Genomic DNA, 23,815 nt, shown 5'->3' on the forward strand with positions numbered 1-23,815 from the left:
TATTTTTGTGTAAATTTTTTCCAATATATTATGTATTTTTTTTTATTTAATAAATTTTATTTTTTAAAATAATTCGAAAAAATTTGAAATTCATGCAAACGTGCACGTTGAAGGCTCTACTGTATACAACATATAATATTTCATATTTAAATAATTTATTCTCTTTCTAACAGGAATTTTTCTTCATTTTTTTTTTATTTTTCATTTTTTTTTAGAAAAAGCATTTTATGGTTTAAGTTTGCGATTCGTTTGAAAGCTTCAAACTATGCAAATAGCAGTGTAAACGTAAGTTTGCGAATATCTCAACAAAAATGTGCTTTTATATACTTGACTCCGGAAAATAAATTGAAGTATAACCGAAATATAAAACCGGGTTATTTAATATCCCATTATTTCTATAATAATCAATTTATTATAGTTGGAAAATCATTAATATATTTACAGAAATATGAATAGAAATAGTACAAGAACAAAAATAAATTGAAAAAATGTATTTATAATTTTTATTCGAAGTAAAAAAAATTGTATTTTTATTTTACAACTATTGGTATATATTTTTTAATTATTATTATATACTAGCAAAATTAAACGCGCGCAAGCGCGCCAAATTGAGTATTTAATTGTTTGTTATAAAGAAATTAAAGATTAATATTATCAATAATAATAATATTAGAATATTATTACATATTAAATGATAATAATGAAAATTATATGTCTACAGGCCTCGGATTATACGACTTTTTCCGACTTTTTTCAAAAATACGACTTTTATCGACTTCTTTTAATAAAATGCGACATGTTTTTTTACATTTGAAAAAAAATGTAAATAAAATTCATTTTTTTAGTATAAAATATAGATCTTCTTTAGATCTTCTTCAATTCAATTATTTAACAAATTTTGAACTAAAATGATTCTTCACTAAATTAATTATTTTTAATAATTTTAATGAAATACATCACAAATTTAATTATATCAAAATTATTTTTTCAATTAAAATTTTTATGAAATTTAACAATTGTTTATAATTAAAAAAAAAATATCACAATAAAATTGAATTATTTTTTAAAAATTGCAATTCAAAATAAACTAAAATTCAATTATTACCAGAAATTTTAATTCAAAATCAATTAAAAATCCAATAATTATCAAAAATTTTCAATTTAAAATTTAATTATTTACCAAGTTTTCAATTTAAAATTAAATAAAATTCAATTACCTATTTTCTAAAATTTCTATTCAAAATTAATTATCCAATCAAAAATGAACTTTAATTAAATTATTATCCAAAATTTCAATTAAAATTCAATTATTTCCTAAAATTTTCAATTCAAAATGAATTGAAATTCAATTATTTTCCAAATTTAAAATCAAATAAAATTTCATTATTCTCAATAATTTGAATTCAAAATTAATTGAATTTTCAATAATTTGAATTTAAAAGCATCTAAAATTTAATTATTTCTAAAATTTTCCATGGAAAATTTTTTTTTTTGAAATTTAATAATTTCAATTATAACTCTAAGGAAATTCAATTATTTTTAACTATTTTAATAATATTCTTTGAAAATTCAACTATCTGAAACCATTTTTTAATTAAAAATGATTTTCAAATTATTGTATTTTGTCCGCATTTTCTAATAAATTTTTAGTGAAATCATCTCAAAATTTTAATTAAAAATCACTTAAAGTTTCAATTAATTTCAAAAATCTCAATTTTAAATCTTTGAAAATTCAATTAAATTTAAAAAATGTTTTCCAAAAATTGTTTGATAAATTATTTTTAGTTCTGTAAAATTTAATAATTGTTTGAAAATTAACAATATCTTTTGAAATTTAATTGTTTCTAAAAATTTCAACTTTAACCCTTCGAAAAGGATTATTATTAAAAAAAAAATTTTTATTTAAAAATCTGTAAAATATTTTTGTTAAAATAAAAAACAAATCCACTTTTTTTTTGAATATAAATTGACTAAAACGACTTTTTGTGTCTTTAAGTTGATTCGAGGCCTGTGTTTTTATAATTAATATTTAATAGGTATTCGTTGGCTCCTGGTACCTTAAAAATTAATTTTTAAAAATAAATTTTTTTCAAATTACTATCTTGTACGAAATTTCCTGGCGCATCTTTTTTCTCATCATAAATTTTTTGTATTTGTATACAATTTTTGAATGAATATACAACTTTAAAAAAAATTTCGTTGGTAAACGTTGTGTACTTCAGCTTCGTGAATTGAATTTTCGAATTTGGAATTTTAAAGAAACTTATTCCGAAATTTGGAAACACAATTATACAACTTTGGCAAAAATGAGAAAAAGAATTGTCAAAATTTGACACGTCATAAGATTACTATTCAAAAAAACACGTGAAATCAGAAAAGGCCAACTTCAAGTTAGGACAGAAGGACAGACCAAGCATTTTATTATTATTTAATAATAATTAATATTAATATATTTTACAATATTATTGGTTTCCTTAAACCAATAATTTCTGTATTACAAATTCCATTTAATTGACCCAAATAATTATTTAATACAAATAAATATATTTATTTGATAATAGTCATGTAATAAATTATTTGAATCAAATAAATTTTTTTTCGGTATACTAAAGTTAAAAATCTCATTTAAAAAAAAAAAAAATAAATAAAATTACAATCAACGATAGTTTTAATTGATAGTAATTATGTAGGTAGTACTATCAATTTTCGATCAATAATTATAGCTTCAAATGAAGTTAAATTTTATCGATGAAATTTGCAAACGAGAATAATTATTATTTGTATTTTCAATTAGTGAAAATTGATTACTAATTTAAATAAGAGCTTTAATTTAACATAATAATATAGTATTTTAAATTAGTAACAGCAGTAAAAGTTAGTTATTAGTCGCAAACAAAAAATGTTGAATTTTTATATATTTAGTTTAAATCATTTTCTGAAATATAGTTTCATTTTTGTAGAATTTTTTTTTTTGTAAAATTGAAATTTTATTTTCAGTATTGTGGAAGACAGTTCCATTCGAATATATAAATTTGTCAAAGTGACATTTTTATTAGTAGTAATAACTAAGTGTAGTCAGACGGGATATAAATTTTTTTTATATATAAGAAGTGCTACACGACTTCTTTAAGTAGTAATAACCACGAAGTAGTATAAGGAGCCCCCACTGCATAGGCAATTTCAGGAAAAACATGTTCTGAGTTTTCCGACTGCCTTTCAATTTGGTAGGATAGCGATACTAGCGCGATTACCGGGAAAATTGTTGCAACTCAACTGGATAATGGCGGAAATGTATGTTTGTGACAGATTTGTCGTCTGCACTCGACTCTTCACGAGCAGATACGAATCATCACGAAACATACATTTCCGCCATTATCCAGTTGAGTTGCAACAATTTTCCCGGTAATCGCGCTAGTATCGCTATCCTACCAAATTGAAAGGCAGTCGGGAAACTCGGTACATATTCATTTTGCATAGTGGGGACTCCTTATACTACTTCGTGGTAATAACCAAGTATAGTCGGACAGTATGCAAAAATTATTAGAATAAGATTTTCCCACATAAATTTTTTTTTTATACTCATATAATACAGTAAATTATTTATTTATGTAGTAGCTAAAATTTTGTAGAAAACTCAAAAAATAGTATAAAAAAATCGTTGTTATGTGCCAGAGTATTATTAATATTTTATCAAAAAAATTTATTTTAAAAAAATTGAATATTTGAGAAAATATTCAATACGATTTTAGTCCTTTAGCACATGACAACACGAATTTTTATACTATTTTTGAGTTTTCCACAAAATTTGTATTTATCAAATTTTTTTGCGAAAAAACCTGCGGAGAAAATTTAACATGTGAAATCACAACAGTTACATGGCCTTAAACACTTGTGGAACTGAAGGGCAACTGGCCCCCTTACAAAAATGGTTCCTACGCCACTGTGCGATTTATAGTTTCAGGATTTTTGATAGAAACTTGTTTCAATTCAGATTTTTTTTTTTATTCAAATCAAATACATTAATTTATTTGAATTAAATTAAAGTATATATTTTTCTCAGAGCTAAGTGTAACTATATATTTATTTTCTATTTTAAATAATAATTTTATTTGACACGAATGACAATTTTTATTTGAACGAAAATTTGAAACAAAAAGGCAAATAAATATTTATTTAAAATAATAAATAAATATTTATTTTCAACGAAATTCTTTGGCAAAGAGGGACCCCTTTAATTGTCGCCCTATAAAAACGGCACTGAACGTGAAACTGATAAACATTGATTTTAAAACACTTTTTTCTCGAAACACGAATACTTTTTATAAAATTGGCCAACGTACCAAGAATTTTTATGTTAAAAATTTTCTAAATTCGAAATATTTTTCGAATCCATGCAAAATTGCGATTGCAAAATTGGAAATAGAAAAGTAATATAATCACAGCTTTATTACGACCTCCTGCCGTTAGGCGGCAGGAGCATGCAGGGAGCACAAAGTCGCAGCTGTCATTATTATTATTTTCCTATTTCCAATTTTACGATCACTTTTTTGCATGGATTCGAAAAATCTTTCGGATTTAGAAAATTTATAAGATAAGAAATCTTGGTACGTTGGCCGATTTTATAAAAAATGTTCATGTTTCGAGAAAAAAGTGTTTTAAAATCAATGTTTATCATTTTCACGATCAGTGCCGTTTTTATAGAGCGATATAATTAAAGGTCTCTGTTTGCCAAAGAAATTCAGAGACCGTTGAACATCTCTTAAACTGTCAGACAAATATAATTCATTATTATTTTCACTATTTTCTTTCTATGAATTACCATAGAAGCATATATAAAGTGTTGAAGTGATGTGCTGCATTCTGAAGAAAGGAATACCGAAGCAATAAATTTTAGGTCATGTTTATGTAGTTTACTGTGAAAATACACACAAAGAGGTTTATAATTTAATAAAAAACTAATTTTGATTTTATAACTAAAAATTAACTTTTAATCAAAGAAAAACAAACATAAACATAACCTATAAAATATGGTGCATTCTGTTTGGTCTTTCTTCAGAACGAGTTGCATATATTTTTTATTTCATTCAATTAAATTACAAATTTGGTTCGAATAAAAAATTTCTCGAGTAAAAGGCAGTGGCAGTAAGAAATATATATTTCTTGAAAATTGTACAACAATGTAATTTAAACAAGTCGCAATATTCAGGTCAGTAATATAAAAAATTTTATACAGTATTATCAAAATTCAGACAGAATTTTTTCATATTTTTGTAAATTTCGCTTGTTTATAATTTTTATATATTTATATATAAATATTATATTATATTATTACATTTACATATTCTATATATTTATCAACAATTCGTTTCTTTGATGTAACAATTTATTTTTCCTCATGCATATTTTTTGATTTCAAAAATTTTCAATACAACTGAGACGTGAAGCTATTGATTATTTATATTGAAGACGTTGAATTTATCAATGTCCATATATATATTGTATCTATCTTTTCTATTGAGACACAATGAGTGTTGATATTTTATAAAAATATTTCACTTTCTTTTTCATGTTATTTTTTTTTAGGATATTTTATACAGATTTTCAAAAAAATATCCTAAGCAATATTATATGGCGTTCATTTAATTAAAAAAAAATTCAAATTATATTTATAATGCAATTTTTATATAGTAAATTATTTATTTTTATGAATTTATAATAATTTAAAAAGATGAATTAAATTAAATTTTTTAAATATACAGTGATAAAATATAATTTGAAAGAAAAAAAAATTGCCACAGCTGTAAATATTATATTGTAAACAAATATTTTGCATATTTTAACATTTTGATATATAAATTACTGATTAATAAGCATGTGCTGGATGATTTATTGGACAATTTGTTGAATTATTTCTCATATGAATTTGATTCACATTAGATTTATGCAATTTATGATATGCTCTAATTATTATGCATTAATAATTTATTATATATATATGCTATTTTGTAAATATATTTTTTTTATATGCCTCGACACGACTAAAATTAATTCCCTAAAATTTAATTAGTAAAACTTTACTGTAATGTAAACCAACGACAACTTTTGAATAATAATATATTTTATGTTTATTTATATGAAAATATAGAATGTATTCCACGTCAAAGTGAAAGTCCATTTGCAATTACATCCCCGTTTTTTTTGAGATTTTTTTTTTCTTTTAGTACTAATTGAGACTAGCTTCCATGAATTTTTTCAAATTTTGTTAGCAAGCCGTTTTTGAGTTTTGGAATTTTGAAAATTGGAGAATTTTCATGACTTTTAATTTTTGAATGCTCATAAATTCCTTAAAAATGCATCAATTTTAAAAGTTTTTTTCTAAAATGTGTGTTTTCGAGGGGGAATTTACTAGTAAAAATTGTGTACACTTGACTACAAATAAACTATAAATAAATAAATTTGAAAAAATTCACGGAAGCTAGTCTCAATTAGTACTAAAATAAAAAAAAATTGGAGATGCAACTGCAGATGGACTTTCACTAATAATTAGTTAACTTAATAATTTAAATGATTCATTTTTTCTATAGTAATTTTCATTATTTCACGTAAATTTTTTCTCATCTTTGATTTTTGTATTTTTCAGCTAAATAGGATATTTTTTTCGTTACTAAAAATTATTGTGCTGATTTCATTAGAGTGACGCAATATAGTTATTTCGTTGTTTTAAAAAAAAATAATTTTTACGAAATATTTTTATAATTTATAGTGTTTTTACGATGCTGAAGTACGCAACGTTTCTGATCAATGATTAGAAATCAATTTTTATTTAACACGGAAAATTTTTAAAATTGTTTACTTAAAAAAATTTTTTTTTATAATTTCATGATTAATAAAAACTACAAGAAATATTTTTTAGGCAAAAATTTTTATAATTTTCCGTGATAAAAAATTATTTCTTTAAAAATCGTTTAAACGTTGCATATTTCAGTTTCGTGTATTTTTTTTTATCTTGCAAAAACTGAACTGAAAATAAAATATAATAAAAAGAACTGTTAATATCAAATTGAAACACTTTACTAAATTTGACTAGGTTTCAAAGGATTCGAGGAAGGGATTTTCAAGATTTACGTAATCTGTTGATCGTTTTTTTCTCATTCCCAGAAACGAAATCACTAAAAGAGGTAATATTTTCTCTTTTGGTCCTTTCAACTTCCATCCTTTATGTCAACTATATAATATATATATACAATTTTAACATGAATTTATAGTTTTTAATATTTTACTTTTTTTTAAGGAAGTTCTCTCGCAAACAGAAATGACGAAGAGTTAATTATCAAACTTGATAAACTGATAGATAATGGTTTAAAGAAGATGTAGTTAAATTTTTAGAGGTCTAGGTGGATTTTGACAAAAGATATAAATAATTTTCTCTTTTCACATTTAACACGGGTTCTTATAGGAAATTGAATTTTTTGGTCTGAAATCTCAAATTGTGAAAAATCTGACGAAAAGATATTACTGGAACTTTATATACATAAAGTTTAATAGCCAATGTTCACTTACTTTTAATAAAATTGATCATACCTGGCTTAGGAGACTCACAATTAATTATTTTGTCTAAAAAAACACCGTATTTTGACAATCAGAAATTACTTAGCACAACGCTTGGCAACGTTGCGTCTTGTAGGTTAGGTATAGAAAAAGCGCGAAATTTGAAAGTAATATAAGTAGTATATACATATAATAGTATATTCTTCAAAGATTCATAATAATGAATAATAATTTGAATTTGCTTATAAAAAATTAAGATTTTTAAAATAATAAATTATTATTATTATTATTTAACGAAAATAAATCAAACAATAGCAGACGACAAGAAACGGAACGGGGGAAATATAATCCAACGTTGCCAAGCGTTGAGCTAGTACTACGTGATACAAATGAAAACTTAAATGGGCATTGATTTGACTGACGTTGGAGGGAGAGAACTTCCTTAAGTAAATATATAATTATGATTTTTTTATAATTTGTAAAATTATTATAATTAATTTATCATTTTCATTTTGTTTTATTTCTCTTCATATAATGTTTAGATTTGGATTTTTAAAAATTCAATTTTCTCGCAGATTCATATATATATATATATGTGTATATAGTAGAAATTTTCATTTAAAGTCTGAATAATATAAGATTTGAAGAGTTACATCTCCAATCTTTACTTCTCTAAAGTGTGTTTCATTATGCGAGTGAAGATACTGAATAGTCTCAAGAGCTTCGAAATTGATAAAAGATCTCTCTTTTTCTCTGCTTGGAATACGTATACATAGAATAAAAATATTTTCAAGTCTATTTATGAACTCGACTTTCAAGTATTTTCATTATTTTATCTTTATGCCATTTCATTTGTATAAATTTAATTTACATCTCTTTATTGTTTTTCTTTATAAATAATGAGAAGTATTTTAGTTTATAAAAATATTCCTTTGAACATTTCTTAAATTAATTTATCCGCTTTCTAGTTTTAATTTTAATTCTTTTTTTTCCTTCTTATTTAAATTTAATGTAAAATTTTTTAAAAATTACTAAATTATGAAAAATAATTCATTCAATAAATAAATAAAAATAATATTGTCACTCTTGAAGTTAATCGTTTGTTTGATCAGTTTTTGTTATGTCAATGTCGTTTCCTTGATGGTTAACATTTTTTTTTTTAATTCTATAAAATACTTTTAATTTTCATTAAAATAATTTTATGAATCCAACTATTTTTTAATAAAAAAAAAATAATAATTTATATGATTGGAAATTAAAAAAAAAAAAAATTTTTTCAATAAAATAAAAATGCCAAGACAGCATGGAGATGTGAGTAAAATTTTTCCCCAAAAAAAAGAGAGTTTGATTATTTAATTATAAAGATGTAATAAATTACTATAATTTATCATAGGGGAAATTTGAATCATTTCCAACTGAAGAATTATTTAACAGAAATTTACGAAGGCAAGAAAAATCAACAGCACATCGACAAAAGCGTCAAATTCGGAAAGAGAATGTTTGCATGAAATGTGAATTGCCCACATATGAGGCATCATTGAATCAAGAAAGAAGGAGAAAAAAATCCAATAAATATCAACATTGTCCTTCTTGTAATTGTCATTTGAATTACAACAACTATGAAAGGTACATTAACAAAAAATTAAATATTTATTTCAATTTTTAAAATATTTTTATTTAAAAAAAGTTTCAAAAAAAAAAAAAAATGAAAGAAAAAACAGAAAAGATATATTTGGCCCAGAGCCTAATAAATATTTAATTGATTTAAATATAAATTTTATTTGCGCTAAATAAAATTTTTTATTTAAAACAAAATGTTATTAGGTTTTGAGATAAATATATTTATTTATTTAGATATTTTATATTTTCAAGTTCTGAACATTTAAATGAACGAAATCATTTTTTGGACTATATAAATTTTTTTTGAAAATTACTACATCAGTAAAAAATAAAAAAGTACATTAAACATATTTAATAAATTATTAATTTACCTGTAGATACAAAAAGCAATATTTTATTATAAAATTTGAAATTAAAAAAATAGTAAAAAATTTTTCATTCATTTAAATGTTCAGAACTTCATATAAATTTTTATTTGATTCAATAATTTTTTTGTCTCAATGCAAGTAAAATATTTCTCTGGATGCAAAATAAAACTAAAATAAGAAAAATTAAATTAAAATTAGAAAAATATTTTTTTAAAAAAAATTGACAAATAACCAATTAGTAGATACATGGAAAGTATGGCTATGTTGGAAGAATATGAGAATTATTTGGCTAATCCGCAGAATTCAACAATGAAAAGAATGAAAACGCCTTTCTCAATTCCTACTGGAATAAATTCTCGAATGACAGGTGAAATTCAGAGCTTTAAAAGAGGTCAAAACACGGAACAAAACCAATCATCAAAAATCGAATATCCGGAGGAGATGCATACTGTGTTTATGAATATGATAAATTCCGCTGTAGCAGATGAAAATGGAGAATTTTACGATAAGAGTACACACAGAAAGGAACACGACAAAGAAGATGGACAGGTATTTATATTTGTGGAAATACATTTTTTTTTGCAAAATCCTTTTAAAATACAGTGTATTTCTAAAATGGTAATTAATAATTTAAGTATTTTTTATATATACGATAAATGTTTTTCACTAAACTATAAAATTGCAATTAAAAAAAAAAAAAAATAGAAATGACAGGTCTTGGATGCGACTTTTTCGACTTTTTGTAAAAATTTTTTACTACAATTTTTAAACAAAATACGTTTCTTTTAGTAATGCAATGCAGATCTTATTCAAATTTTCATTAATTAAATTATTTATTTATTTTTTTATTTGTCATATATGTACAACTTTTTTTTCATGTACAATATTTTTAAATAAAATTCTTCTCTAAATTAATTATTTTCAATAATTTTAATGAAATTCTACACAGATTCAATTATTTTTAATTATTTTTCAGTTAAAATTTAGGAAATTCAATAATTGTTTAAAGTTAAAAAAATAATCATCAAATAAAATTACCAAAAATTTTAATTTAAAATCACTTAAAATTCAATTATTTTAAAAAATTTCAATTTAAAATCTTCTAAAAATTAATTATTTTTTTGAATTTTTCATTTAAAACTTTTTGAAATATAATAATTTCAAATTTTCAAAGTTAAATTTTTATTTGTAATTTCTAATAAATTCTTCAGCAATAGAAAACATTGAAAATTTTAATTAAAAATCACTTGAAGTTCAATTATTTTCAAAAATCTGAATGGTAAATTTGTGAAAATTCAATTAGTTTTAAAAAAATATTATCTAAAATTATTTGATATATATTAATTTCAATTCTGTATAAAATTTAATTATTTGTCTTAAATTTTAACAAATTCTTTTGAAATTCAATTATTTTTAAAAATTTCAGCTCTAACTCTTCCAAAAGTTTAATTATTTTTAATAATTTTAATATTTCTTTAAAAATTCAATTATATATTTAAAAAAATTTCAAATAAAAACTGTAAAATTGAATACTAGTTGTCAAAAATTTTAAAAAGAAACAACAGAAGTTTAAATTTGCAGAAAATTTATTTCAAATTTAAAATCATCTGCAATTCAATTACCAAAAAAAAAAATTAATTTAAAAATGTGTAAAACTTCATTATTGTCTGGAATTTTTTTTTTTTTTGATCATTAAAACTAAAAACTAAGCCAAAATTTTAAATTAGAATAAATTGATCAAATCAGACTTCAAAAAATTTTTAAAATTGAACTTTAAGAATTTTTTTTTTTTAATTTTTTCTACTTAATTAAAATTTGGAAAATTTTGAATTTTTTTATTAGAAATAAATTTTTTTGTTAATTTTTTTTGTAAAATTATTCTTATTAAGGAATTAATAAAATAAATTTAATATCTAATATTAATTATTTAAAGTAAAATATTTATTAACTAATTAAATTTAGTTAAAATAAAAAAAATCGTCTTTTTCGACTTTCTTAGAATATAAATCGACTAAAACACTTTTTTACGCCAAAAATTCGATCCGAGGCTTGAACTACAAATTTGTAATTAAAAAAATAGAAATTATAATTTTAAGTTTACTTTTTTAAGCATTATTATCTTTCTAAAATAATTTTCTCTTTTTAATTATTTTTATTACTTAAGTTTTTTTTTTAATTGTATGGAAAAAACATTTTCTTTGAAATAAATAATTGATTACTTGTCTATTATCAAAGAAATATTTACTTTGTATCAAATAATTAATTTTTTGCATCAATTAATTTTTTTCAAGTCAATTAAATACAGAGAAATTGTTTATTCGAACCAACATACATATTATTTGAATCAAATAAATAATAAAAAATATTTATCTCAGACCAAAGTGATTATTTATTTGTAAGAAATAAAAATTTTGTTTGACATAAATAAAATTTTATTTGACGCAAATAAAATTTTTATTTAAACCAAATAAAATTTTATTTGTCACAAATACAACTTTTATTTTGCACAAATAAAAATTTTATTTGAACTAAATAAAATTTATTTGAAAACAAATAAATATTCATATTCTCAAATAATATATATATATTGTATATATATATCTATATTTTTTTCTCTTTTATTTACAACTTTTTTTTTCTAAAAAAAATGTATTCTTTTAAAAAAGCATTCTTCTCCAATAATATAAATAACATTTAAATCAATGAACTTTATTGATTATAATATTAAGAGATAAAAGAATGATAAATTGAATAATGGAATTGTTGAAATGGAAGAAAGAATGACTGGTAATCTATGCAAAAAAGAAAAAAAAAAATATGCAAATTTACATTTTTTAGTCTTTGACATCCAAGTACCTTGTTAGCTTTAGGATAAAGATAAAAGGGATTTCATCACAAAACTATTTGTGATATTCTTCCTTTTATAGTATATATTCTATTCTTTTTCTTCGAGTTTTTGACTTTACGCGGAAGAAGACACTTGTACCAACGATTGTCGTAAAGGGAGAGCCATTAGAATAACAGAATCTGAAAGCCAGCTTACCTTCATGTCACATTTCCCTTGCATTGCACAGAGAAAACGATTTTGTATATTTTTCTTCGTCCCAATAAAAAGGCAATGTTTCGTCAATAATCGGTACCATTATCCCAAACTGAATTTTTCGAGTGTTAATAAGAAATATAAAGTGTTTTTTTATATACAGGTTACGTTATTTCCTCATTTTATTCTTTTTTTAAATTTTAAATATCTTATTTATTTATTTATTTATTTATTTATCTAAAGTATATAGAAACTTCATTTGAATTTTGTTATAACATTAAAATAAAAAATATAAACAAATATGGCTAAAATATAATTTTTTTTTCGTCAAATAATTTTTTTTGTTGTGAAAATTTCTCTATTACTTTTTAGTTATTTTTCACAAAAACTTTAGTAAAAAAAAAGTCTAAAAAAAATGACAACTCTACATAATAAATAAATATTCAATAAATAAATAAATAATGTAAATTTTTATTGAAATAATTTCACTGATAATTCTTTTAAAATTTAACTTCTTTAACAATTTTTTATAATTCTCATTAACAAATTTTTTTTAGACTTATGATTTTATTATCTTGAACAATCAATTGAATGGATTTTAAAAATTTTTCATTTTTTTCAAAAAATAAAGTTTTCAAATTGGTTGAAAAGATATTCTTTTAATTTTGATAACGTAAAACAATTTTAGATCCTAAAAAATTTTAGAAAAAAAAAATGTGTTACCTTATAGCAACGAAAATTTCAATAGCTTAAAATTAAATAGTAAATAAATAAATAATAAATAAAATTTCAAATATTAAAAAAATAGGATTTTTAATTAGTAAAAATTAGTAAAATTTTTTACAAATTTCTATTTAGGTAAACAGGAATTTTTCACTATTTTAGATTTAGAGCAATAAATTATTTCTTCTAAATTGAAAAAAAAATGTTATTTGAATTGGAAATAATATTCTTGACATCAAAAAGAAATTATTTTGTATATCAAGAATAAATTATTCTTTTCATCCTCATATATAGAAAATATAATAATAAATAAATTTCTTTAAAAGCTATAGAAAATGTTAAGTATAAAAATCAAATATATAAAAAAAAACATCTTTCATATAAAGGGGTTTTACTTCCAAGAAAAATCTTTTATTTGCGTTTATTTGAGAGAAATAAAATTTATTTGTATGAAATAAAAATATATTTGTCTCAGAGGTTAATATGTAACATTTTATTTGTTTTAAATAAAAAAAAAATACAATTTTTTATTTACCGCGAATAAAATTTTTTATTTATCAAATAAAATTTATTTGAAACAAATAAAATCAATGCATGTTTCAAAAGTCTTTGAGACAAATTAAGATTCTCTATGTATAAAAATGCATTTTCTTGATTTAATAATAAATGAAAAAAAAATTTGAAACTTTAAAATAATTAGGCAAAATTTTGTAATGTTTGTAAATTCTCACTTTTGGAATAATATTTGATTAAACTAATAGTTTTTTTTCTTTCTTTTTTTTTTAATATTGAAGAGCATTCCGAACTCTCGCTTTAAGCGTGACTGTTTCAATTACTGGCTAATCGGAAATTCCTGCTTATCAACGAATCAGGGTAATGCACTTCTTCCTCGATAGTATGGGTTTTAAAAATTCGACGAGACTCAATCGATGAATTCTCATTTACTGCATCAGTTGCGAGTTTGAATAATTTAATACACGTAAAACAGCATCTGGTCCTTAAATAATTCTATATATTTCTCCTCCTTGTATAGGCTACAAGTGAAAATAAGAATCATAAAATTCTATTTTTATATCTATAAAACTAGAAATCGACAATATCGCATAAATATTTACTGGCTACTATACTGTTATTTTTTCATGACCAGGATATTTTTCAGCAGCTTTTTTTTTCTTTGAAATTGAGCTGTCGGATCAAAGAAGGGCACATAATCCATTTGAATTACATTAGTTATGTGCCCTTCTTTGATCCGGCAGCTCAATTAAATTATGAAAATCATGGATTTTTTTCAATTCTATTTTTAAACAAATAGTGAAACAAAATTTTTTCATTTGCAGCAACAAATTATATTATATTATTATAAATATAAATCATATAATTTATTATTATTAAATAATTGAAAATTGAACATAAGTAATATTTATATATTATTATACGTTATAAATAAATAAAAAAAAAATTATTATTCTTCATTGTTCAAATTTAGAAAATTTTTATTTTAAATTAATTCTACGTCAATTTTTGCAGTATCAATAAAATTTAACTTACATATTATAGAATTATTTTTAATTGTTATAATTTGTTTAAATTTTTAGGCCAAAATTTTCCAAACATAATTTTATTCTTTTTTCCAAAAATTTTTTTTGACAAAAAAGTATAATATTTCTCATTTATCTTGATGTTTTGAATAATTTTTATTTATCATTTTAATTATTCTTAAAATCAATTATTTGTAAAGTTCATTATTATTGAAATATTATATAATAATAAAATGCTTAATTGGTCTGTCTTACTGTCCTAAATTGAAGTTGGCATTTTCTGATTTCACGTGTTTTTTTGAATAGTAATCTTATGACGTGTCAAATTTTGACAATTCTTTTTCTCATTTTTGCCAAAGTTGTATAATTGTGTTTCCAAATTTCGAAATAAGTTTCTTTAAAATTCCAAATTCGAAAATTCAATTCATGAAGCTGAAGTACACAACGTTTACCTACGAAATTTTTTTTAAAGTTGTATATTGATTCAAAAATTGTATACAAATACAAAAAATTTATGATGAGAAAAAAGATGCGCCAGGAAATTTCGTACAAGAGAGTAATTTGAAAAAAATTAATTTTTAAGGTACCAGGGGCCAACGAATACCTATTAAATATTAATTATAAAAACACAGGCCTCGAATCAACTTAAAGACACAAAAAGTCGTTTTAGTCGATTTATATTCCATAGAAAAATGGATTTGTTTTTTATTTTAACAAAAATATTTTACAGATTTTTAAATAATTTTTTTTTAATAATAATCCTTTTCGAAGGGTAAAAGTTAAAATTTTTAGAAATAATTAAATTTCAAAAGATATTGTTAATTTTCAAACAATTATTAAATTTTACAGAACTAAAAATAATTTATCAACCAATTTTTGGAAAACATTTTTTAAATTTAATTGAATTTTCAAATATTTAAAATTGTGATTTTTGAAATTAATTGAAACTTTAAGTTTTTTGTAATTAAAATTTTAGATGATTTCACTAAAAATTTATTAGAAAATGCGGACAAAATACAATAATTTGAAAATCATTTTTAATTGAAAAATGGTTTCATATAGTTGAAATTTCAAAGAATATTATTAAAATAGTTAAAAATAATTAAATTTCCTTAGAGTTATATTTGAATTATTAAATTTCAAAAAAAAAATTCTGGATGGAAAATTTTAGAAATAATTAAATTTTAGATGCTTTTAAAATCAAATTATTGAAAATTCAATTAATTTTGAATTCAAATTTTTGAGAATAATTAAATTTTATTTAATTTTAAATTTGGAAAACAACTGAATTTCAGTTCATTTTGAATTGAAAATTTTGTGAAATAATTTAATTTTAATTGAAATTTTGGATAATAATTTAATTGAAGTTCATTTTTGATTGAAAATTTGGATAATTAATTTTGAATAGAAATTTTAGAAAATAATTGAATTTTATTTCATTTTAAATTGAAAACTTGGTAAATAATTAACTTTTAAATTGAAAATTTTTAATAATTATTGGATTTTTAACTGATTGTGAATTAAAATTTCGGGTAATAATTGAATTTTAGTTTATTTTGAATTGAAATTTAAAAAAAATAATTCAATTTTATTGTGATATTTTTTTTTAAATTATAAACAATTGTTAAATTTCATAAAAATTTTAATTGAAAAATAATTTTGATATAATTGAATTTGTGATGTATTTCATTAAAATTATTAAAAATAATTAATTTAGTGAAGAATCATTTTAGTTCAAAATTTGTTAAATAATTGAATTGAAGAAGATCTGAAGAAGATCTACATTTTATACTAAAAAAATGTATTTTACCTATTTACATTTTTTTTCAAATGTAAAAAAAAATGTCGCATTTTATTAAAATAAGTCGATAAAAGTCATATTTTTGAAAAAAGTCGGAAAAAGTCGTATAATCCGAGGCCTGTAAACATATAATTTTCATTATTATCATTTAATATGTAATAATATTCTAATAAATTAAATTATTATTGATAATATTAATCTTTAATTTCTTTATAACAAACAATTAAATACTTAATGTGGCGCGCTTGCGCGCGTTTAATTTTGCTAGTTTGTAATTAATGTATTTTCTATAATTACTTAAATACCTTTTACATATTATTTTACTGACCATAATATAATTCCCAATATTTAAAGATAATAATAATTAAGAATTAAGAATAATAATTCAATAAAGGAGATACAAAAGCAAAAATAGAAAGATACTGAATTTTACAATAAAATTAATTTTTTTAAAAATTAAATAAAATAATATTCTAGTATAGAAAAAGAAAATTTATTAAAAAATTAAAAATAATTAACGTACGTTTATACTTTTTTAAAAAATAAATATTAGCGTAAAAAGTACAATTGTGAGGAAATTTTCAGATACTGAAGAATAAAATAAATTTTTTAAAAATTAAATAAAATAATTCTATAAGAAAATATAGTAAAAAATTAAAAATGATTAAAGTACGTCTTTATTTAAAAAAAAATATATGAAAAAGGTGAAATTTCAGGAAATTTTTAGACACTGAATTCAAAAATAAAATAAATAAAATTGAATTTAATAATTCTAGTATAGAAAAAGAAAATATATGATTAAAGTACGTTTCTATTTTTTTAAAAAATAAATACTACAATGAAAAGAATGAATTGACAGGAAATTTTCAGCACCTGGTAGATTTTTCGAAATAAAATGAAAAAAAAAAAAAAATTACTCTATGGCGTGACAGTTTGACATACATGAACTTGTGAGATTGAAGGCAACTAGAACTTTAGAGATTATTCCTGCAAAATGTCAGGTTAAATTGCTGTAATATTTGAAATATAGTCACGTAAAGCTAAACCTTCAAATTTAGTATCATACTTTTTTGTTTCTAATGATATAGGTACTATACATATATATACATATGACTTGTTATTTTTTTATTATGAAAAATTTTAAACTGTATATTTCGATTTATTTTCTTATTTTATTTCTTTTTTTTTTTGAAATCCTCTCACGTCTTCAATTTTCCATTCAAGTTATATTACCAGAAAATTGAGTTTGTAGAAACTTCACTGGCATTGCGATTTTTCCTTTCCTTTATTTTTCAGATTTATAAAATTCATTTCCGTTTTTTAAGATTGAATTGTATATAGTATATACATATACAATTCTAATATACATATTGAAAATATATTATTTAGTTTTCTGAAAATAATTTTTTTGTTTCGCATTTTTTTTTTATAGAAAATTTTTTTTTATAAAAAAAATTTTTATATAATAATAATAATTTTTCAAATAATAATAATAATGTATCAATTAATTAGGTTGTATAAATTTTGCAGCTTCAATACAATCAGGATGAGTCGGAGTTGGATAGTGATTGTTCAAAAAAGACTTTCAAAGTCCATTGTCACTTGAAGAAGGATAAGAGAGGTTGTTTCGAAAAGATTCCCGAATCAATTGAAAAATGTGAGATCACAAGAAATGAGGAGCTGAAGCACAATTGTGAGGAACTTAATCAGCTGACTGTGGAAACGAAACAAATAAAAAGCCAAAAAGACAGTGACAGTCAAAAGAAAAAGGCAAAATTTGACAAATCTGCAATTATACGTCCTAATGAAATTTCATCTGATCGAAAGGTTTGCCGAAAAAGAGAAGTAAAAATTCGCAAATATAATGAATTATTATTTTTCATAGATTTAAAAAATTCTTCATTTTTAATATTTTTTTTTTTTTTTTTTTAATAATAGTAAATATTTTCTTTTAAAAAATCGAATTTTTTATTATTTAGATTTATTTTTTATTTATTCGTTTTCTCAATCTTTAATTATTTGATCAATTTTTTAACTTTCATTTCACATGAGTTGCGAAATAAGATTTTTTCTTTTTTTTTTTTCTTTCAAAGTGCAAAAAATAAAAAATTTCTTTTCTAATTTTCTGGTCCATTGGAGTTTGACGAAAGATGCATGATATTTTTTTTTCTTTTTTTTTTTTTTATTTCAGGGAATGCATCAACGACACAAAATTGAACCGAGTACTAGTTGCCATACACTTCCAAAGGACGATAACGATTCGGATAACGATATTGAGGTGGATTTTTTGAAGCAATCGCAATTGCAACATGAATTCAAAGGCAATGGCAATTCAAAAATTTCACGTCATTCTACTATTGAGAATTTACAAATGGAAAAATTGGAGAGAAATAATATTGAAATAATGAGTTTGGCAAAGGAAAATGAATTTCAATCTAAAAACAAAGCATTAGCGGAAGACAGAAGGAACCTTTATGGAGGTGGTGATTTAGATTTGCATACGTGTAAGAGTTACATTGTAGATCTTATTGATAGAGCACTTAGCAAACAGTTGAGAACGCATATGGATGAGAGAAAGGTAAAAAAAAAATATTTTTTTTTTAAATAAAAAGAAATTTTTATTTCAATAAATAATATTATAAGTAACCATAAAGAAAATCATCCGATACTTTATACAATAGTGAAAGTTTTTTTTTTTTTTTTTTTATTTTTTCGTATTATTTTTCTTTATGATGTAACATTTATTGAATTTCTTTTCTATTTTCGAAAAACGTGAAAAATAACTAGTTTTTTAATAGAAAAAAAAAATGTTATAAACAAATTAATTTTCTTTATATTCGCGCCAGGTTTTTTCTTCTTCTTTCTTAATAATTATTTAAAAATAAAGCTTCGGATTATACGATTTTTTCCAACTTTTTTCGACTTATTTTAATAAAATGCGACTTTTTCGACTTTTTTTTACATTTAAAAAAAAATTTTTTTAACCAAAATTCGTTTTTTTTTAGTATACAGTGCAGATCTTCTTCAGATCTTCTTTATTTTAATTATTTAACAAATTTACTAAAATTCTTCACTAAATTAATTATTATTTTTTTTATAATTTTAATGAAATTCTTCACAAAATCAATTATCTTAAAGCATTTTTCAATTAAAAACTTTTGAAATTCAATTTTTCTATGTGATGTCTAATAAATTCTTCAGCAACAGAAATCATCCAAAATTTCAATCAAAAATCACTTGAAGTTCAATTATTTTCAAAAATCTGAATTTTATAAATTTTTGAAAATTCAATTACTTTTAAAAAAATATTATCTAAAATTATTTGATAAATTATTTTCAATTCTGTATAAAATTTAATTACTTATTTTCTAAAATTTAACAAAATATTTTGAAATTCAATTATTTTAAAAAAAAATTCAATTTAAAAGCATCTAAAATTTAATTATTTCTAAAATTTTTTGAAATTTAATAATTTCAATTATAACTCTCCTCAAATTCAATTTTTAAAAAATTCAACTATCTGAAACAATTTTTCACTTAAAAAGTTTTCAAATTATTGTTTTTTTGTCTGCAATTTCTAATAAATTTTTTAGTAACAGAAATCATCGAAAATTTTAAATTAAAACTTACTTGCAGTTCAATTAATTTCAAAAATCTAAATTGTAAATATTTGAAAATTCAATTACATTAAATAAATATTATCAAAAATTATTTGATATATTATTTTTAGTTCTGTAAAATTTAATTATTCTCTGAAAATTAACAAAATATTTTGAAATTCAATTATTTTTAAAAATTTCAACATTAACTCTTCCAAAATTATTATTTATAAAAAATTTTATTTAAAAATCTGTAAAACTTGATTAAGAAAAATATTAATAATATATTGAAAAAAATTTTTTTTTTCGAAATAACCTGTAATTGGTGATTCGTAATAAAACAAGCAGCTACCAAAAAAAATAATTAAAAGAAATAGAAAATAATAGACTAAACATCTACAAAATAAAAAAAAATAAATAAGAATAGATTATACAAAAAATAAAAAATAATAAAATTTCATTATTATTATAATTAAAATTTTAATTAATAGTTATTTACCAATTTTTCATTAAATTGCATTGAAACATCAAAATATTGTATATACATTATATATATAATTATAAACGTGAAGTGGAAAACTGACAGCAAAGTGTATATTGATTATGTGTCAAAGTTTAAACAATTAATTATTAGGCGACATTTGAAAATATTTTATGAAAATATGAAAATCTAAATTTGCAGTAATTTTATATAGTTTTCAATATTTGCACATAAAAAATAGATTTGAATATTTTGTATATTTTTTCAATCTTTTGTTAAACTTGTCTATTTTATATTTTCATTCATAAACTTTTTCTTTTTAAAATAATACGCGTAGTATCAGAAATACTGATTTATACTTCAATATCAGTGACAATTTCTTAATATTTAAAGAAGATATGTTCATTTGAAAATTGAAGTAAACATGAATAATATTATGATTTTTTAATTAGGTAGTAAAAATATATTGAAGATATTTTCAATTTTTATAATTACTTGTTAAAAATGACATCAATTTTAACTGTATAGCTACAATTTAATTAATTTTATTATTTGTAACTTAAAATTATTAAAATCAGAAATTAATAAAATTGTAAATTATTGGAATTCACTATGATCAACGATTAAGAAATATTTTTTTAAATGAAAAATAAATTCTATGAATTTTTATCTCGAATGTTATTTTTTGCATGGAAAATTGAAAAATTTATTATTATGACAACCCTGAATTTTTTTTTTTTCTTAAAAATTATTTTTAATATTTCTCTAATTAAGTAACGTAAACTAAACGTCTTAATTGCATAAATACATTTGAATATTTGTAATTCTTTAAATAAATGAAATTAATTAACTTCCAGGTGATTATATATAATATATAAATTTTAATTTTGAAATTTATTTGAGACATGTATGTTTAATGAAAATTTGCAGTATGATAATTAACATTTTATTTGTATATATCTATATAACATCTGGTTATTAGGTTGACCTAAACAAGAATTCACCATCCTGGCAAGAAATGTGTTTTGAGGTAACTCGAGCGCTTCAAGGTGATTACTGTCAGTCATTTACTCAGAACTTGGATAATTTTCAAGAGAATAATATTGATAATGTAAAGCTGTTAAAGAGATTTCGTTGGGCGTATATTAAACACATTCAAGAACAACTTCGAAGTCTTGAAAAGATAATCGATATTTGTTCTCCTCGGCATGCTGAAAAAGAAGCTGCAACTTCTTGAACATTCAATCCAAAAAATAATTTAACATTACAGTTTAAAATTTTTCGAGAAATTCTATAAACCTTTCTAAGGTACGCAATATACACAAATATATATATATATATATATATATATATATATATATCTATATTCTTTATGCCAGAATATTGATTGATATTGTCAAATAAATTTTTAATAAAATAAGAAACAAGTTTATTTCTTCGTGGAGAAAAATTAATTTTTTTTACTGATATTGCTGAATATTGTAAATGGAAATAATTTTGAATGACAATTTTTTTTTTTTTTTTTTACTAATTTTCTACTATTTTTATGTAAATTTGTGACAGTAGTTTCAATGACAAGAAATGTTTCTTGTTCTGTATAAATATAAGCCTTCTTTTCTTTTGTATAAAACAGAATTTGTACCTATGTAGCATATTCCATTTTCTTTTATGTGCTCTTATGAATATATAGGAAAGTTGTATATGTATATATGTGCAAAACGCGCTCTTGATGTCGATACTGATAATCAGTGATGTATCGTATATAGCGAGAAGACAGCGATTTCTGAATAGGAATGCTTGCATTCAGAAGAAGAGAGAGAGATCCAATCGAATATAGTATCATTCGCACGGCTGATTAGCATAGTAGACCTATCTCAAATTCTGAGAGCTGAATAAAAGGAACTTGCGAAAGCATATTATAGGGGTAAAAAAAGTGAAATCACTGTCGAAGCTTTTCAAAATATCAAAGAAGCAAAAGGAGAACGTTTAATCCAAAAAATTTTTTTTCAAAATACACTTCACTCTATTTCAATGATATTTCATATCATTATTTTTACTGTATAATTATGAAAAATTTATGTTCTTTCATTTGTTTATTGTAAATTAAATTCCAATTTTTTATATAAGATATAAAAAAATTTTTTAATAACAATAAAATTATAATAAATTATAAAGATAATAATAATATAATTATATTTAATTTTTATATAATAATTATTTTATAATTATATAATAATAAAATGCTTGGTCTGTCCTTCTGTCCTAACTTGAAGTTGGCCTTTTCTGATTTCACGTGTTTTTTTGAATATTAATCTTATGACGTGTCAAATTTTGACAATTTATTCTTTTTCTCATTTTTGCCAAAGTTGTATAATTGTGTTTCCAAATTTCGGAATAAGTTTCTTTAAAATTCCAAATTCGAAAATTCAATTCACGAAGCTGAAGTACACAACGTTTACCAACGAAATTTTTTTTAAAGTTGTATATTCATTCAAAAATTGTATACAAATACAAAAAATTTATGATGAGAAAAAAGATGCGCCAGGAAATTTCGTACAAGATAGTAATTTGAAAAAAATTTATTTTTAAGGTACCAGGGGCCAACGAATACCTATTAAATATTAATTATAAAAACACAGGCCTCGAATCAACTTAAAGACATAAAAAGTCGTTTTAGTCGATTCCAAAAAAAAGTGTATTTGTTTTTTATTTTAACAAAAATATTTTACAGATTTTTAAATAAAATTTTTTTTTTTAATAATAATCCTTTTCGAAGGGTTAAAGTTGAAATTTTTAGAAATAATTAAATTTCAAAAGTTATTGTTAATTTTCAAACAATTATTAAATTTTACAGAACTAAAAATAATTTATCAAACAATTTTTGGAAAACATTTTTTAAAATTAATTAAATTTTCAAAGATTTAAAATTGAGATTTTTGAAATTAATTGAAACTTTAAGTGTTTTGTAATTAAAATTTTAGATGATTTCACTAAAAATTTATTAGAAAATGCGGACAAAGTACAATAATTTGAAAATCATTTTTAATTAAAAAATGGTTTCAGATAGTTGAAATTTCCAAGAATATTATTAAAATAG

General features: G+C 21.2%; 1 protein-coding gene across 5 annotated transcripts; it reads left to right on the plus strand.

Moving 5' to 3' along the window:
- Positions 1 to 4,511: 4,511 nt before the first annotated feature.
- On the plus strand, positions 4,512 to 22,139 carry LOC127283584 (uncharacterized). 5 transcript variants are annotated; one of them, XM_051308557.1, is made up of 8 exons: positions 4,512 to 4,935; positions 5,057 to 5,206; positions 7,088 to 7,178; positions 8,942 to 9,174; positions 9,776 to 10,085; positions 18,169 to 18,483; positions 18,830 to 19,216; positions 21,701 to 22,139. In XM_051308557.1, the coding sequence occupies exons 4-8, from the start codon at positions 9,053 to 9,055 to the stop codon at positions 21,953 to 21,955; spliced, it is 1,389 nt and encodes a 462-aa protein (XP_051164514.1). In that variant the 5' UTR covers positions 4,512 to 4,935; positions 5,057 to 5,206; positions 7,088 to 7,178; positions 8,942 to 9,052; the 3' UTR covers positions 21,956 to 22,139. The 5 variants fall into 5 exon arrangements, with proteins under 5 accessions (XP_051164514.1, XP_051164515.1, XP_051164510.1 ...); XM_051308558.1 differs by lacking the exon at positions 4,512 to 4,935 and having other exon boundaries at positions 4,970 to 5,206; XM_051308553.1 differs by lacking the exons at positions 4,512 to 4,935; positions 5,057 to 5,206; positions 7,088 to 7,178 and adding an exon at positions 8,683 to 8,859.
- Positions 22,140 to 23,815: the final 1,676 nt, after the last annotated feature.

The sequence above is a fragment of the Leptopilina boulardi genome, unplaced genomic scaffold, assembly GCF_019393585.1.
Source record: "Leptopilina boulardi isolate dan_hultmark-lab unplaced genomic scaffold, ZJU_Lbou_2.1 LbouV2_310, whole genome shotgun sequence".
NCBI lineage: Eukaryota > Metazoa > Arthropoda > Insecta > Hymenoptera > Figitidae > Leptopilina > Leptopilina boulardi.